Raw genomic sequence first — 18,032 nt, forward strand, 5'->3', positions numbered from 1 at the left:
AACTTAGACTTTTTGAAGATAGCTCCTTTCTACCAATGTAAGAGTTATAATTTGGAAACAACCTATTGAGTAGCGTATACGTTAGAGGGCGCTATCTATTTATTTTTTTAAATCTAGCTATCTACCAAATTAGCAACAGAATAGCGAATACCGCATGTCGATATCTTTGTCGTATTAAGAAATATCTTAAGAAATTTGTAAATTTTAATCATTTTTCTTTAAACATAAATTACTCCGGTTTGACTGAACGGATTTTAACATTTTTTGACTCCTCAAAATTGCCTTTCCTTGTTCTATAAATATTAGTTCCAATTATTATGTCAATATTACTTATGCTGTCATCGGGAAACTGCGTTATGGACGTTAAAATGGAAATATAACTTAAGGTACCTCGCTAGTGACGACCTAAATGTTCAAATTATCGCCCATCATTTTCGATACAAGCGTTTATTCTTTGAAGAGTAGATTGAACAGCAGTCTCAATTTCTGCTCTCGAAATACTCTGAATGGCGTTTCGTATTCTCTCGATCATATTATCTCTAGTAGTAGGTCTAATTGCACAAACAATCTGGCCCCAGAGATAGAAATCTAAGACGGTTAAGTCTGGTGACCTGGCTGGCCAAAAAAATAGGCCTCCACGTCCTATGGACCTATCAGGGTAAGCATTATCTAAAAATTCTCTAGCTTGTCTAGAGAAATGCGCCGGACACCCATCGTGCTGAAACAACAAAGACCTACGAGTTGCTAGTGATACATTTTCTAGAGGAAGTGGTAATTCATCCCTTATAAAATTTAGGTAGCATTCCCCGTTAATTGCGTTGTCAAAAATAAAAGGTCCAGTTATCTGACCATACAATAACACACCATACATTCACCGACCATCGCCCCTGATACTGAGCTTCTTCCATCCAGCGTGGATTATTTTGTGACCAATAGTGTATATTATGCCGGTTGACCGTAACATCACTACTAAATGTAGCTTCGTTTGAACACACAATACGTGACAGTATTTGAGGGTCGTCATATACCATATGTAGTAACCAGTTGCAATAATAAAACTTTCTGTCGTAATCACGATAAAACAATTGTTGATGCAGAACTATATGATATGGATGAAATCTAAAAGAAATATAATGTCCTATTAAATATTTTTCCAGAATGATAAATAAATTATTATGTTAACATATAACCATGCCCACAAATAATATTATGCTGGTATATTTTGTTTGAGAAACATATCTTTTTAAATCATAATTTACCTGTGACCTGCCAAAATACGTTGAACGGTGGTTCTGCTTATTCTCAAGTCTCTACTTATTGCTCTAATACTTAAATGCGGGTTGAATTGCACATATGCCAAAACATTTATTGTGTTTTCTCTGAATGACATCTGCCGCGTCTTCTAAATAATGAGTCGACGAAAAAATGCGGGATGACATCTTTGGGGATATTGTATGGCATATACCCTAGCCGCAACAGTTGCATTTCTCATACATTCAAAGTAAATGCCTATCATATCAAATGCTTCTTCGTTTGGAAGAATCATCTTAGATATAACTTCTAAGTAAATTTTATATCGAATTTAATGCACACAAATCGCAATGGCACGTAAATGAACAAATTACTAGGTTTATTAATTTGACACAAGACATATCTTTTTGTTTTGTTTTTTTCATGGCCCACATTTCTTAAGATATCTCGTAATTCGAAAAAGATATCGACATGCGGTTTTCGCTATTCTGTTGCTAATTTGGTCTACTTTTATATTCCTTAATTAAAATTGCATGTTTCCATTCAAAATTTTTCAAGGATAGCTAGATTTAAAAAAATAAATAAATAGCGTCCTCTAGCCCAAATTTAAAATCTATATGTTACATTTATAGTAAGCTACTGAATTAGTTAACTTTGGGAATGGTAACGCTTTCTTCAAATCGAATGAAAAGCCAAAATAATGAGATGGATTACTTGATACTCGCTCTTGATCTTGTTTTAACGCATTTCTAGCCGATTCTGCTAGCTTCAAATGAATATCATGTTCTTCCATAAGTTTTTTCTGTTCTTCATGGTTTTTGCTTTGACGTTAATGTTTAATAGATCACATCATTGACATGTGTCCGCGTGGTTGGTGGAAATGTAGATTAAAATCCTTTTTGAGTCCATTCATTAATTGCTTTTAAATTATTTTCTTCACAGTGAAGCTCATAATTATTAAACATTTTTTTATAGTCAGTTCAGGATGAAGATATTATCTGTCGGGACTATGGTCCCTAGTATAATGGGATTCAAATTTCGGGAAACAGTTAATATGGTTTTGAACAATCTTCTTTGCTTCATCACATATTTTTCTCGACGATCCAGGCAAACGCCCACGTAAATCGTTGCCAACGTTTTTAGATTTTTATACACGTATCAATCGTCCTTCGCTTATTTGGAAAGTATCTTAAACGAATTTTTTACAAACAGCTACTTTGCCTGTTTTAGAATTTAACCAATACGTAAAACTCTCATTTCTACAGGAACCTTTTCCGTTTCTCTGACATCTTCTTTTTACAACACTGCGTCCGGTCGCTTCGTATAGCAATATATTTTGCCTATTAAAGTCTCGTAAGTTCCAAAACATTTCGAAAATACGTTATCTTTCTGTTTCATTTAAAATTTTCAAGCAGTCTTTTCGGCATTGGCAATTTTCATTTTGAAAAACTTTGGCAGGAATAATTTTTCCCGATTGTGCATCGTATCTTTTCCCTGAATTCCGTTTAATTTTACGAATTTTCTGAATATAAGTACCACTTCTGTGTGTTCTCTGAATCCTTATTTGAAGGTAATGTTTTGTAAATTCTCATTCTCAATTACTTCCTCTTCCTCTGTTGAAGAATGAACTTCTAAAATTCTTTTTCTTTTTCTAAATCTGTTGTATGTGTTTAATTCCTCTTCACTTTCAGAATCAAGAAATCTTGTTATTTTATCCTTTCCCATGGATTTAATAATTTCTTCAAATTAAATATTATTTTTTAAATTAAAATTTAACATCAAAACGTAATTTAAATTACTTTCATCACTGCTTTCAACATTTTGGGCCGCACTTTTCGACATCGTCAATAAAAAGTGGACTTAGGTCACTTCCAAAATTAGGATTTTCAGTATTTATATTATTTTGAAAGTGTAAGTGATATAAAATTTTCAAATGTACTAAGATATTTCAACACCGATTTATTTTTTTGACAGTTCAGCATAAATTATAAATGTCACAAGTGCCAACTTGATAAAAGATGAAAATAGATTTAAGCCACTTTCAAAATAAACGGCTCATATTATAGAAAAAACTTATCCAAATTCCGTTAATCCAATCAATGCACAAATTAAGACAGCTTTGGGTAGTGAAGATATTGTGTAATCATAAAGCATTTCCTGAATTTTAGAATCCGAATCTCTTTTCAATTATTTGATTTCCATGAGTACTTCGATGGTACTTTAGGATTAAATGATTTAAGGAATATGAAATTTAATATTGATCTAAATAATAACAAATCCAAAACAAAACAGATCAAATAATTTTAGTTAATCTCAATTAACCTTTAAAATATAGTGTCATTCGAAACATTTAGTTATGATATTTTTAATATTAATTCGTTCCTTAATTTGAAAAACAAAGATCATGGAAAATTAGAAGAAAAAATGGATATATCAAGATTAATTAAAACAAATCTCATGAATGTGTAAGAAAAAACAGAAATCATAAAACTTGTTCGAAAACTTTCAGACTTCTTCTTTAAACCGGTTGATAGATTAGGTATCTTATCACGGCAAGAACAAAACACAAAATTAAAAGTACCAACGAAATTCGTATTCATTGTAAATCGTACAGATAACCCTATATTTACAAATAAGAAATAAATAATTCCAGACAAATGAAGTGTTAGATAAAGGTATAATTCGACCCCGAACTTCACTGTGATCATCCCCTATTTGGGTAGTTAATAAGAAATAGGATCAATAAGGGAAAAAATACCGTTACGTTATCGATTATGGGTAACTTGATAAAAAAATATCCAAATGGAGATAAATTTTATATTAAAAACAGCTTCTATAGTGGTTAACGGCCATTATGAGTTTCTTAGAATGCCATTTGGGTTTAGAAACTAACCTAACTAACTAATTAATTTTGAAAAACCTTCAAAACAAAGTGTATATTGTCTACCTATATGAATGATATAATAATATTCAGTACCGGACTTCAAGAGCATCTTCAAAATTTAAAATTGTTTTTACAAAATTACGCGGGGCGAAATTTAATTAGATAAAACAAGATTCTTATAAAAATAGGTAGAATTCCTATGCCATATAGTAACAACAGACGGGATAAAACCGAACCCAAAACCACTACTTACTACCAAAACTATAAAACATTTCATCAAAATCACAAAACCTATGACTAAATGTTTGAAGAAAACGAAAAAGTGATACAAACAAAATATTTTATAGATTGTTTTGAAACATGTAAAAATATCTTGACATCTGAACCGGTTTTTCATCTATCCAAATTTCAATAAAGGATTTGAATAACAACAGATAGTTCTAATTACGCAATAGGTGCAATACTTTCACAAAACAACCACCCAATCTTCTTTGTATCAAGAGTCCTCAATCCAGCCGAAATAAACTCGTGCCGAAATAAATTCGTCGCAGATACAGAAATCCATGCGAAGAATTAAATGCTATAAATAATGATCAATAATAAATAATGTAGGAGATGCCGACGAAATAATAGAAAAGTTTGTAGAAATACTAATTAATATAGGACCTAGTAGCACTGTAAATAAAAAAACTAACGTAGTTCCTAACATACTAAAAGAATCAGACAAAAAGTACGTAGAGAAACTTGAATTTTATCATGAAACTGAGACTTGCCACCGAGGTATAAACAAAATTTTACACTTACTTTTACGATTTTATTGGCCAAAAATGTCCGATGGCATTGTAGAATAAATCAACTGTAAACCGAATTTCTATATTAGAATGCTTATTTAATTTTATCACACATCATGGATCATGGATTACCCACAAAAAAAACAGATTTAGAAGTGAACTACTGGTAGAAACAGCAATTCAAACAGTAGGAAGGTTTCATTCTACACAAAATCGAAATCTCACCTCAGATCAATTATAAAACGGGCTAAAAGGTAATAAAAGGACACACAAATGGGACAATCCCTTTTGACCTTAATAATCACGTAATCATTTCAGACTACGTACAAACCCACAAACTAGCAACTACAAGTCATTACGAAAATTGAACAGAAACTAATAAAACAACAAAAGAACAAAAGCGCACAAAGGCCTCTGACTATTAAAACGAAAAAGTAGCTATGATCATAGAAAAACAAGAACTTAGAAACTTCCAAAATTCGAAAAATTGAAAATATTAGCTCAGATAAAAATTAAATTGACAACGGATAAAAGCATTTATCACAAAGTAAGTTCAGGAGATCCCAAAACTAATAAAAAACAAATTTTTCAGGAAGATGAGGCAGATGAAAATAAAATTTCTAGCACTGGTAATACAAACACTGTACAAGAGTAATGCTACGGAAGACAGAGATCTAACTACTATTAATAATCTTTTATTACCAATACTATTAGGTGATGCACGTTTTATATATAATATACTTTTATACATTATTAAAATTTAAAACCTATTATAAAGCAATTGTTTAACATTGAAAAACATTTTTTCGTTATAAAAAATAATTTAGAAAAATGCTTCTTATGAAATCTTATTCCAAGACATGTTGTTGAGAACAGTTTTTTCTTTGACGCGGTCGGTCAACTACAAAAATGATATGAAGTCTTCGAATGACTTGGTAATCATTTTGCGAAGTAAACATGATTAAACAGTATGGGGTCAAATGCAATCTCTCCTAATAATCACCCAACAAAGGTGTGCTAATGAAGGTCTGAGCATAAAACTCTCAAAGACTACTCAGCTCTAATCACTAGAAGGAACAAGTATGTTTCGAAACCCCTTAGAATGATTGAGGCTGAATTAACCCATTGGCCTGATTAAATATCGGGGTGATCTTTGACCAGAGACCGACAAGGAGTCAGTACCTGCAAGTAGTAACGCATGAAATGAAATGCTTTGGAATGATCGGAGGAACATGAGCCTAAAACACAAATTGATGGTAAGAATGTATATAAATGCATTGTGCGAACTATCATAAGCTAAGCAGATTTCATATTCGCCAAGAGCAAACACCAAAATTGAAGAAACAAATCGAGAAAACCTGGAAGCCTCGAATAACCGGCGCGACACGTTTATGTCCCACGGCAGCAGATCATGAAGCCCGGCGATTTGAAAGGAAGGTATTCTAAAAGAGTGAAAAGTTGGAGATATTGTCTGAACTATAATTTAATTAGGACTATTGCAACTAGTTAATTAAAGTATATTGAATTAATTGATATCCTTACTTTTGGAAGGGCCCCACAGAATTTTTCTTGATACCAAAAATTACATACATACCTATGGATCTATTACTAGAAATCGAAGGACACCTTGGGAAATGAACAATATTTGATGGTATCTTGGTGCATCGTACAAATTCATAAGATAAGAGTCTTTCTCAAACTCGTTGGTCTGCTTGACATGATGCTTGCTACACATTAGAAAAAGAGTGATGCGCAATAATTGATGCACTGCAATTTATGGCTAATTTATCCGTTTTGCAGGTTTATAATTCTGTCTTTCTTTAAGATATCAGAGACAGACAATATTCTGAATATGAAGATAAAGCCAAAGCATTACCTGGAGTTCATGATTATTATCGTTATGATTATCGTTGCCAAAAAAAAAAAGAAACAACCAGCCAGATGACTCACGAGTAAGTGAAAGAACACATTTCTGTGGATAAGAAAATTTCCGCACAAATTTTCAATACCCTATTCTAGACACAATGTACAATTAGCCGGACGTAAAAGTGCATGTGAAGAACTCTCTGAAAATTTCAATTTTTTTGATAATTTATCTGAAATAGATACAATTGAGTTAAAAAAATCTTGCGAATAAACTAGTCAGTAAGTATCCTGACAATTTGGAAGAGATGTTGGGCAATTCATTCATTAGCAGAAACGAAATAAGTACCTGCACAAAACATATGCAATGTATTGCTCTCCTAATTTTTTTTGTGTTCTGGCTGAAAATTTTTCAAGAGAAATATATTTTTCCATTCTAAAAAGAGTAAAAGCATATTTATGCGTGGGCATGCGCCAAAATAGATTTGACGATCTTGTATAACTGCCTATTGAAACTCAACTGGTCCAAGAAATTAAATATAACGATATAAACGACGTTTTTCTGATGTCAGGAAAAAGAAATGTTCAAATTGATCAATATAAAAAAATATTTATTATTCATTTTTCTGAGACTTATACTCGTAACTGATTCATCTTTCATCATGTTCTTCATGTTTATTAGTTATTATACTTAGATATTATACTTCAATATAATAAAGTTATTTTGAAATAAAAATATTGGATCCAAATTAAAGAAATCTATTATATCACAAAGGGCGGCGTATCGAACGAGGCCTAGAGCGTCAGCAAGCCTAGTATATTATGGTACAGCCAGCAATATACTCTACTCGTAAACAAATAAATGAAAATAAAAACACTATTTTAATGATTCTACTTCAGCTTACACATTTATAGTCATGTTCATGCTATGTCTGTGGGTAGACATAGAGTTTTTTTCACAAATTGTGATTTTTATAACTGATTTGTGTAATTTTGAAACAACTAGTGGTATCTCTATTTGTTGAGTAGTCATTGATAGTCAAATTAATGGTGTTTTTCTTCAGTAAAACAGTGTCTAATGTCAAACCCGTTTTTGTTGAATTTTGTTTTTCTTGATTTTATTCGCGACTATTAACTAGAAAACTAGGTGTTTCATGTTCTTGTAATGGTTATGCTCAACTGTTTCTTTAAATTTGGATCAATTCCGAATCCTATGTTCAATATAATACACATTTCTACAACGTTCGGTACCTGATCCCAACATCCCTAATATATTGGGATTTGCTATCGACAAATTTCAGTCGGAGAATATATTCAAATATGAACATTGTTTGTTAATGCAATTTGATTTTTTTATCGTTTTGATGATTTTATTATCTATTTTCTAAATATTGAGATGTCAGTCTATTCTAATATCACTTCTTTTGTTTTTGGGTGTAATAGTTTAGTGAAATATTACGATAATGTACTGTCCTGCATGACTCAATATTATATTCAATCAAATTATTTGGTAATTGTTGTGAAAGTCTTAAATATTATTTCTTGGAAAATTATTATTAGAAATAAGATTGATGAGTTAAATTAGTAGTTCCACTATTATTCGAGTTGTAGTGCCTTTTTCTGTTCTCTTGTCTTTTTAAATAAATCATATATTTCTATAGTATTCTTATTGCTACCATAGACAATATATTTTTGTACTGTTTCCGAAATTGCTTATCCTTTTATTCAAAAGTAATGGGTAGATTCATTAGGAATACCATTTATAAATGAAAGATAACGCTAAATTTTTTATAAAAAAATATATGTTTATTTAACTTCCAAAAAATATATTTACATATACTTAAATATCACACAACTCAAACGAATAAACAAAAACATATTCCAATATCAAATTTTTGAGCATGAGCTAGTTATTTAGATTTAGTATTTGGAATGTCCATGTGAAATACTAGAATAGCTGGTGGCACCACCCCCATGACCTCCTGATGAACCGAAGGAAATTGATTTTCCAAGAGAATAACCTCCCAGAGAACCGCTGCTGAAACTACCTCCATGTCCACCTAGTCCACCGTCTAGACTACCACCATATCCTCCTCCAAAACTACCACCGTATCCACCACCGTATCCACCGCCGTATCCACCGCCGTATCCACCGCCGTATCCACCACCATATCCACCACCGAGTCCACCGCCAAATCCACTGCCGAATCCGCCGCCGATTCCACCTCCTACGCCTCCTCCAATTCCTCCACTACCTCCTCCAACAACGATTGGCTGAGCAACTGGAACTACAACGGTTTGTGGTACTCTAACTGGTACGGGTTGTGGAACCGTAACTGGGTATGGCTGGGGTACTGAAACACGGACAGGTTGTGGAACTGGTACTCGAACTGGAGTTGGTACTGCTACTGGAACTGGACGGTTGACTACGACTGGGTATGGTCTTGGTACTTCTACTGGTTGAGCAACTGGTACAGATACCTAAAATTAAATATTTAATGTTAATTTGTAACGAAGTCTTTGCCAGCTATATTATTACTTTTTGGGAACGTGACAATAAAACACCAATTTCGAATAACTTTAATAAATTTTCTGAGCTTCCGAATACTTATGTATTCATCGTCTGGGAAATAATTAATAAGATTTTCGGTGGTTTTGAATTGTATTAATTTTAGTAAAATTTTTAATTCTTAATCTAATTAATTATTTTCCAGATGATGAATACATAAGTATTCGAAACCTCGGAAAATATATTAAAGTTAGTTCACTACTTACTTGGACTGGTCTGGGAACGGGAACCTCTACACGCTGAGGTACTGGTACGGGTACAGGTCTGTTTACAGTAACAGGGTAAGGCTGGGGGACAGGAACTGGAACAGTGCGACTGACTGTTGTAACTGTGGCTCCTCCACTTCCACCTCCAAGTCCGCCTCCAAGTCCGCCTCCAAGTCCGCCTCCAAGTCCACCTCCAAGTCCACCTCCAAGTCCACCTCCAAGACCACCTCCAAATCCACCTCCATATCCTCCTCCATATCCTCCTCCATATCCACCACCGTATCCTCCACCATATCCACCGCTTATTCCACTGCTGTAGTCTCCGCCAAGGGAACCTCCATATCCTCCAAGATCACCTAGAACAGATTAATTAATCTTTGTTCCAGCTATTTTTATAAAATATGTTTCAATAAATTGATTCGTGATATTTGTTTCATATAATTATTAATAAATAATACCTCCGTGGCCTCCTAAACTTCCTCCGCCAATGCCATGACTACCGATGTTTAGGCTGATGCTTCCACCATGTCCTCCTCCATATCCACTTCCAATATCACTGGATAAAATACCTCGTTTTTCACTTTTTTTTTCTTTAGTAGCCTCGCCGCATCTAACAACGCAGGCGACTGCTAAAATTAGCGTGGCAACCTGAAAAAGTGGAAGTAATTTTTGTTTAAATTTATAAATTAATCATATATCATCATATATTCTCGTATAAAAAAATTGTTGAAAAGATAACTGAGTACTACAAATTTTTGTTCACGTATATTGTTGACTTGAAATGATCTTTCGATTGAGTTAATAGGTAAAATATCAAAAAGTTGAGAAAAACCGAATTGAATGGAGGTCAACTTATATCAACTAAAAATAGAGGGAATATCATAAAAGTGGTAATGAAGCAAATGGTACCAAGAAAAATCCAGCAAATTAAGGTGAAAATATATAACATATGTGGTAGATACAATATGAGCAGAACAAAAAAGATCCCCGTGGAAATGGACGCGTTAAGATCGATAAGAGATATAAAACAGAAAAAGAAAAAGTAGGTTACTAGAATGATGGACATAGAAAGAAAACATAGAATCCAAAGGTAGCCGTAATCTTACCGTAGAACAAAAGAAATCTAGTAAAAGACAATTTTGATGCCTATGTCTATATGTGTTAACAAAAATAATTCAGTATTTGATTTTAACAACATTTGCCGCTCTCCGTTATATATTTCAAATTCATTATTTTTAAAAAGAAAGTTTGGTATAGCTTCGAACTGAAGAATGTGAATATTTATAATTTATTTTTCGAGATAATTTGAATCGCTAATTAATTTCTCTTTTTTACTGCCGTAGTTATTTCTCATTATTCTTCAATAATTGGCTTTCTATTAGACATTTAAACGAATTTCTACGTAAAACTTATTACATCTTCGTTTTGGGTTTATTTCTCTAAAGAGAAAATGAAAATATGAAACATTAGTTATCAATTTATTAAATCAATAAATTTAATTTTAAAAGTTACCGTTGAATAGTTATATTATCAGATAATTGTCGTAATAATTCAAAACCAGAAAATTTCCCTAAACTTATTTATCATTCATATAAATGTATCTTTGAAGTAGAAGTACATATTTATAGCTATTTTTATGCTGTGAATGAATATTAAGAACGGTAGAATTAAAACGGTGAATTAAAAATAAACCAAACCCAAGCAAGATCTATATCAAAAAAAGAATAAGGTAATAATAAAGATGACATAAATCTTCAAAACTTGATAAAGAATGAAACTTGGCTTTGTTCTTTCATATATGGTTTTCTATCTCAATTTATATCATATTTGTCGGTTCTTTTTGGCCGTTGTATTTGGAATCGGAAGAATTTAGAAAACAATGAAAAATAATTGTATTATCGAAAGGAATTGTAATAATACCCAAGTTATTATATATCACTATATCATTTTTTAAGACTACATAGAGTTGAATTCTGATACCAAATTAAAAACCATGCTAATTATTGTTTTCCGAAAACTGTTTATTCTCTTCTATGACTAATTTTTGATGTTATTGATTAATTCAAGAACAGGGTATCTTTTAACACTTAAAATTCTTCACCTCTCTAAAGAAACATAACTATTGCTTGAAAATTTTCTGAATATCCAACTTTTTCGCAATTTGGATCAAATCACATTAATATTTTTCGAAATTTATTATAAAATGTATATTTTCCAAACTCATTTTTTCAAAAACCTTCCGTACTTACCAAAAAAGGTTTCATTGCTTTCAAACTTAAGATGCTAAACTAACTGATGCCTACCCTTCAGCGGAGGTGGGTATATATACTAATATTTGGAGAGGGTATTTCTTCAGTCAGGAGTACTTACCACTTATTTACTTTCACCCGCCTCCATTTGCTAATCTAGGCTGGGTGTTATCCGATTAGGATGCACTAGTGAACACACAAGAATATCTTTTTATGTATATCGGTGCGAGTTATGGATCATCGCGGAACTTAATATATGGGTATAATAATATAAATAGGAGAAAATTCATGTAACAGCTCATTTAAAATTACTCTATTGACGGTTTCATAAAATGTGGAGAATAAATATAAATATAAAATTTTGTCAATCACCTTTAACCTATTTGAAATATTGTAAAATAAAAATATATTAATTTTTAGATTTATTTGATTTTTTTCGTTAAGTCAAAGATATATTTATCATTATTGAAAGGTTAAATATTTTTGTTTTCGAAAAACTGTTTGTTCGACCACAAATTGCAAATTTGTCGTAAACTGTATCTTAATAAACTATTAGGCTATTAGTTGATTGAACTAATACTTTTGATCGAGAATTTTCTTTTTCGAAAATGTAAATATTTCAAGCTTATATATAAAATAATAAATAATGTCTGAGATCAATAGATTTCATTGATTAATTTAAACAAAAAAGTTGAAAGAAGTTTTAATACTTCACGCGACTAACCTATAAATTTTATTTGTTACTAGTAAAATTCATGGGTTTTCAAGCTAAATAAAAAATTCAGAACATTTTTAGAAGGAATATTAATATCTAGTTTCTTATATCTTTCAATGCTTTCAAGATATTGCGAATAATTTGATTTTTAGGTAGTTCGTAATTATTTACTTCCACTCCTCCATTTTTTGTTAACATAAATCCTTCCTATACTAAAATGGCCTCATATTAATCACGTTCGTATTTTGGATGCTTTTTTAAACTTCCATTTCAACAAATTTCAGCAGTATATATGTTCAAATCAAAACAAAATCATTTATTTTCAGATTGGAGTATTAATCCGTTCTGCAGTTTTAAAATGAAATCACTTTTTCGTTAATACTTTGAGTTTTGAACAGGAAACATCCCAATTATCTCGGAAGCTGCTTGCGCGATTTTTATAAATATTAGTTTGTTAGTATTGTCGTATAAACGATATTATGATTGTATTTATATAGTTGTAATATTGCTGTTTGCCTAGAAATATAATGAACCACTGTGTACTTCATTTTTATTTGGAAATTTTCAAAAAATGCTGAATATCTTTGATATAAAATTATCTATACATATATTTAATAATTCATACCCTAACAAATATCTCATAATTAGTGTTGTTGTCAGTAGTTTAACGAAATTGTTTCAGTCAACTGTTACGATCGTACCTCAGAAAATCTGCGATCACTTAAGACGCTATATAGTTCATATCATGTTAAAAAGGTCTTCTTTTGAGTAGTCAGTAAATAAGGAATTTGAGAAGACATATAGTAAAGACTCAAAATGTTTTCCGTTTACTTCAATACAACAGTCAACTTTTTTTTGTGTCTAGTAATTAGTTTGGAATGTGGATGTACACATCTAGATGCGTTTTTTTTATTTGAATCAATTATTTTGATAGCAGTTTCGTTGACAGCCTAATGCCCAACGTTGATGTCTTAATTTGCTCTTCATACCGGTCTTGAATATACGTTTGAGGAAGTGGATAGCACAAGGCTTCCTAAATTATTTGTTCTGACATAAAATACAATTGGCTCCACCAAACCAGTGATCAGTTTTAATACTGATCAAATCATTGCTATACTTCCAAATTTGGAGCATAACATAATTGACTGAAAGTTTCAGGATTAAGTATTAAGTGAATTCACTAGCCACTACCCGGCAAGCTTTTATATGGGCAAGCAAGCTTTTATACGGGCAAGCTAGTGGGATAGTGGTGATGACCTATTGTATCTTTTTTTGAACCTAATCAATAACAATCACTTAAAGAGATCGACATGAAGCAATTGAAGGCTAAATTTAAATTATTAGCAATCAATCAATACTTAACCAAAAAATCGCAGAGATTATCGCGACTATACATCTTTACAATGACTGCAATATATGAATATATAATTACGGTCCCCCATAAATTATAAACTTAAAAAGACTTGCTCACATTGTCCATTATATTACCCATAAAAAGTTTCATACCATTTTCTGAAATTAAATACTATGAATAGTAGAATAATTTGAAATTATAGTATAAACATGATTTTACTAAGATTCATTGCATTTTTACTTTAAGCTTTCTTCACTCATTGTGACTGTTCTCTGTTTTAATATTAAAATTAAGTGGATGTATCCAATCAATTATCGTTTCCTGGGAATAAACTTTTTCGTTAGTTCGCTACTCACGATTTCAGTGATTTAAGTGTTGTTCGATCACCAGCAGTTTGCACCTTTCCATGAAACACTTGGGCTTCTTTTTAATTATTCTATATGACATGAAGGTTTCAAAAGACAGTTTTAAAATCAGAGCTGGAAGTATTGATAATGGATGAAATACCGATAAATGCTTGATATAGTGACATAGTGTGAAAAACCACCTCTTCATCATAATCAATGAAACCTATACCACCAACTGTTTGCACAACCATAAATTGTTTCCCATTGCTTGTGACAACGAGAAGTTTTGTTTTGCTTTGTCTTGTTTCATTTACTAATTGGGGCGCAACGGGATATAAGAGCAGAAAGAAATATATTTGAAAGTTCCCTCTTCAGGGGACCGATGATATTACCGTCCTCTGTTATTGCTTACTAAAGTTCTGCACTTTATCGCACAGCAGTAAACAAGTGCTTGCCAACAGTTGAGTGTATTTCTCTGTTCTGTGTTGTTGTTAAATAGGGTGTGACAGTACGGGGTTCCTCTTCAAATTACACATAGTTTTGTTTCAATGTCAGATGGTTCCCCAACATTTAAAAATTGTAGATATCTAAAACAGCAGTGGAATACTCAAACTAGCAGTAGTTCCGCAAACTACTTCAGAAAGATATGTGAAAAAGCGAAATGAGATATAAATTGTGTGGTTGACAAAATATCGTTGTTTCTTTAGTGAAGATCAAGTATAGGTTTCGTATATAAATGATATGCAAAAGAGGTTTTGTTTTAACAGAGAAAAACTACACGCCATCCCGAATTAAGCTTGATAAAACCTGATGAAATATTGTGAAATCAAGTGACTGTCGATAATAAAATACTAGGGTCAAAATTTGATGACAATATTTTCATGTTTATATAATAATAATAGTTTAGTAAATCGTTTTGAATCTTTTAAGTATGTAATTATCATACCTTGATCCCTAACAATAAATTTTAAGTTTAGAGACTATATTCCACACCAGTGCCCTTTTCACGGCTTATCATATCTTGATTTGTCTGTATTCCGTAATTTCTTTTTATAATAATATACCACATCAAACTCTCCAGTTATTTTTATAGCGACTGTTGAACAATTCTTCACAATAGAGTGGTCTTATTTATTTAATCATAATTTATTAAAAACATTTTTTAGGGAAAACCTCTCATTTCATTGGTACATAAAATCTCTTTACAACATTAATCAGTCTCTACAAATGTGGTATTACATTATAGTTAATGAAATTCAGGAACCGAAAATTCTCTTATTTAATAATTAAAGTTTCCTATAAATTAAAAACATAGAAAAATTAGATGTGTAGCAAAAACTAATAGGTACTTATTTATAAATTGAAGTCACGATTTGATCGGTTTATACGATTAGAGGAGACTAATAAATGTAAAACATGTATTTAATGATTAATCTAAGAACGTGTGACATTCGTTTAACCGTGTATCTTTCTATCTACGAAATAATACAAGATGAACTGATTATTGATAAACTAAGCGAATGTAACAGTGCTTCGATTCTTTTCTTGGGTTTTGTAATGTGTTGCATAAAATATGAATGAAACTAGTTATATCCATTGTTGTACCAATGTTTGCGAAACATCCTTAGCACATGGTTACATATTTTTGTAAAACTATTAATTTATATAAGTTATCTAAGATTTGATAATTATGACATAAAGAATATAAAGAGATGGGTGTTTTACAAAAAAAGTCACTTCCTTAATAATTTATGAAACACTCATATATGAGTGCTTCCTAATTCATGAAAAAAATTCATATATTAATAGGAATTGATGATGAACCTTTCTTAAAACAAAAACTAAAATATCCTCGTACTTTCCCTTTCCAGATATCACCCCAAAAAGCAGCAAATAGAAGAGTGAGTTTTAATTTAGTTTTTCGAGTTTCAACGAATTTATAATCGGTATTTTCCCTGCAAACCTGATACATTATAATCATCCTTTATTTGATTCTACATAAAAAATTTATTTAAACTTAGCTTCGGGGATAAACAAAAGATAACTTTTTGATTTTGTGCTGCTTCATTTTTGGGATTCATTTATTTCGTATTTGCATTTTCCCAGACTATCAATGTCTCACTCACATCGGCTTTATGTTTTGCGATAAATTAAATTTTAAATCTAGTTCCGTTGTTCGGTTTGTTTCAAAAATCAGCTCGTCCGTCCATATGTACTCGTCGGTACATATGTTTATACCCTTTGATGCATGTACACATATAACGACCTATTCAATTCACATTTCAATAATCTTACAACGTTCCTAGTACAGTATGAACAAATAGATTGGAATAAAACAGGCGTCAAATGCACTTTTATACTGAATTTGTAACTTGTTGCATAGCGTTGTCTTTTTGAGTACTTCTAAATTCCTTGTTAAGAGTCTAGTTGAGGCTTACGTGAATTCGTATTATAGGAATTATGAATTTATTCTGACGCACGAGAAAACGTAATTTGTGAGTTCATTCCCGCTACGTTTCACATTCATCTTATTGTAGAATCAAGGAGTTTGGTAAAAATCAATAGATTCTGTTTCAACCTTATCTTCCTAATCATCGAATCCGTTACTCTTTTGCACCCAATTTCATGAATAAATGCTTAATAACCTATTTTCACAACTTGGAACATTTTCAAAGAACAGATACGTACTTCAAAACATTTTAGCCATACCAAGGTGCAACGAGAATTGTCATGTTTTTGTTGACTTTTGAAAGCCGCTTGAGTCTAGCTTTCTACGAGTTGATAAACATCCTAATATGTCAGATTTGTTCTCCGAATCTATAGTATATCATGAAAGTAAATATTAATCATTCAATACTTGCGCTTAGTGGAAAGTTTCAGTCTAATGAGAATACCTAAATGAGTGCATTTTTGTTTCATTGCAAAGATAGAAAGAATAATAAGAATATGAAAGCTTCATTTCTTATATATTGAACGATATTTGCTACTAAATTTATAGAAAATATGGAAGATATTGCTGTAAAAATTGAGAATTTTCGATAACAAAATAAAATATTAATCTTATTGAATAAATAACTAATTTTGCTCTTTTTGACTTTTTATTCTTTGCTATGATAAAATTATTACTATGAAGATCTAACATGCCATTACATTAAGTCGATAGAGTTTCATAGCTGGTCGGTAAAAAAATTACTGTTGTTCACTTTCTTGTAGACATTACATTATTAATTAGTCAACGCTATATATATTCCAATTTGTCTCGTTATAAAACATATTTTTGGTTTTTTCTAGAGGTTCATGTAAGCATCCTTTGAAGAAGCATACATAATTGGTAGTCATACTACTTTCTCGAACTGTTCAAAAAGAGAGTTTAATTTTTCGAATATCCTAAAACGCTACTAAAATAGACACTTGGGATGCAAAAGTTGATATGAGTTTTAATCTTATTTTTTTTCATATTTTTCACACATAAAATAGTCAAGTTCTTCATCATTATCACCAATTCTATGATCCGTCCCATAATCAATTGATTCTCTTCCAGCATTATTAGCTGAATTTTCAGATTGATTATAATTTTCGTCCAGTCGAACTTCCAGTCATACAAATAAAACAATTAATTGGAAAATTTCAACTCTGATTGCTTAATTGATCTGATAGTCTTAAAATCAATTGTAGCTATAATTCCCTCGATTAAAATAGAATTGTTAACCCAAATTTGCCTCATGATGAAGTTACTATTAACACAGTCGTGAAAATTATAGACATTATATTGACTTTAATCTGCTGGAAATTTAACACTAGGA

The 18,032-nt window shown here is 31.4% G+C and overlaps 1 protein-coding gene across 1 annotated transcript; it reads right to left on the reverse strand.

The window, feature by feature from the left end:
* Positions 1-8,709: 8,709 nt before the first annotated feature.
* On the reverse strand, positions 8,710-11,859 carry LOC130897589 (uncharacterized). Its single transcript, XM_057806523.1, has 4 exons — positions 11,814-11,859; positions 10,023-10,212; positions 9,565-9,920; positions 8,710-9,270 (listed from the first exon to the last, which is right to left on the reverse strand). Exons 1-4 carry the CDS (start codon positions 11,826-11,828, stop codon positions 8,710-8,712), a joined length of 1,122 nt encoding a protein of 373 aa, XP_057662506.1. The 5' UTR covers positions 11,829-11,859.
* Between the last annotated feature and the right edge of the window lie 6,173 nt (positions 11,860-18,032).

Source organism: Diorhabda carinulata, chromosome 8, assembly GCF_026250575.1.
Source record: "Diorhabda carinulata isolate Delta chromosome 8, icDioCari1.1, whole genome shotgun sequence".
In the NCBI taxonomy this organism is placed as follows: Eukaryota; Metazoa; Arthropoda; class Insecta; order Coleoptera; family Chrysomelidae; genus Diorhabda; species Diorhabda carinulata.

Excerpts from the sequence above, each read along its gene's own strand:
- LOC130897589 (XM_057806523.1), bottom strand. Across the intron at positions 9,921-10,022 it reads AAGTTTAGGAGGCCACGGAG|GTGATCTTGGAGGATATGGA; the intron begins GTATTATTTATT and ends AATCTGTTCTAG. Across the intron at positions 9,271-9,564 it reads CCGTTCCCAGACCAGTCCAA|GTATCTGTACCAGTTGCTCA; the intron begins GTAAGTAGTGAA and ends ATTTAATTTTAG.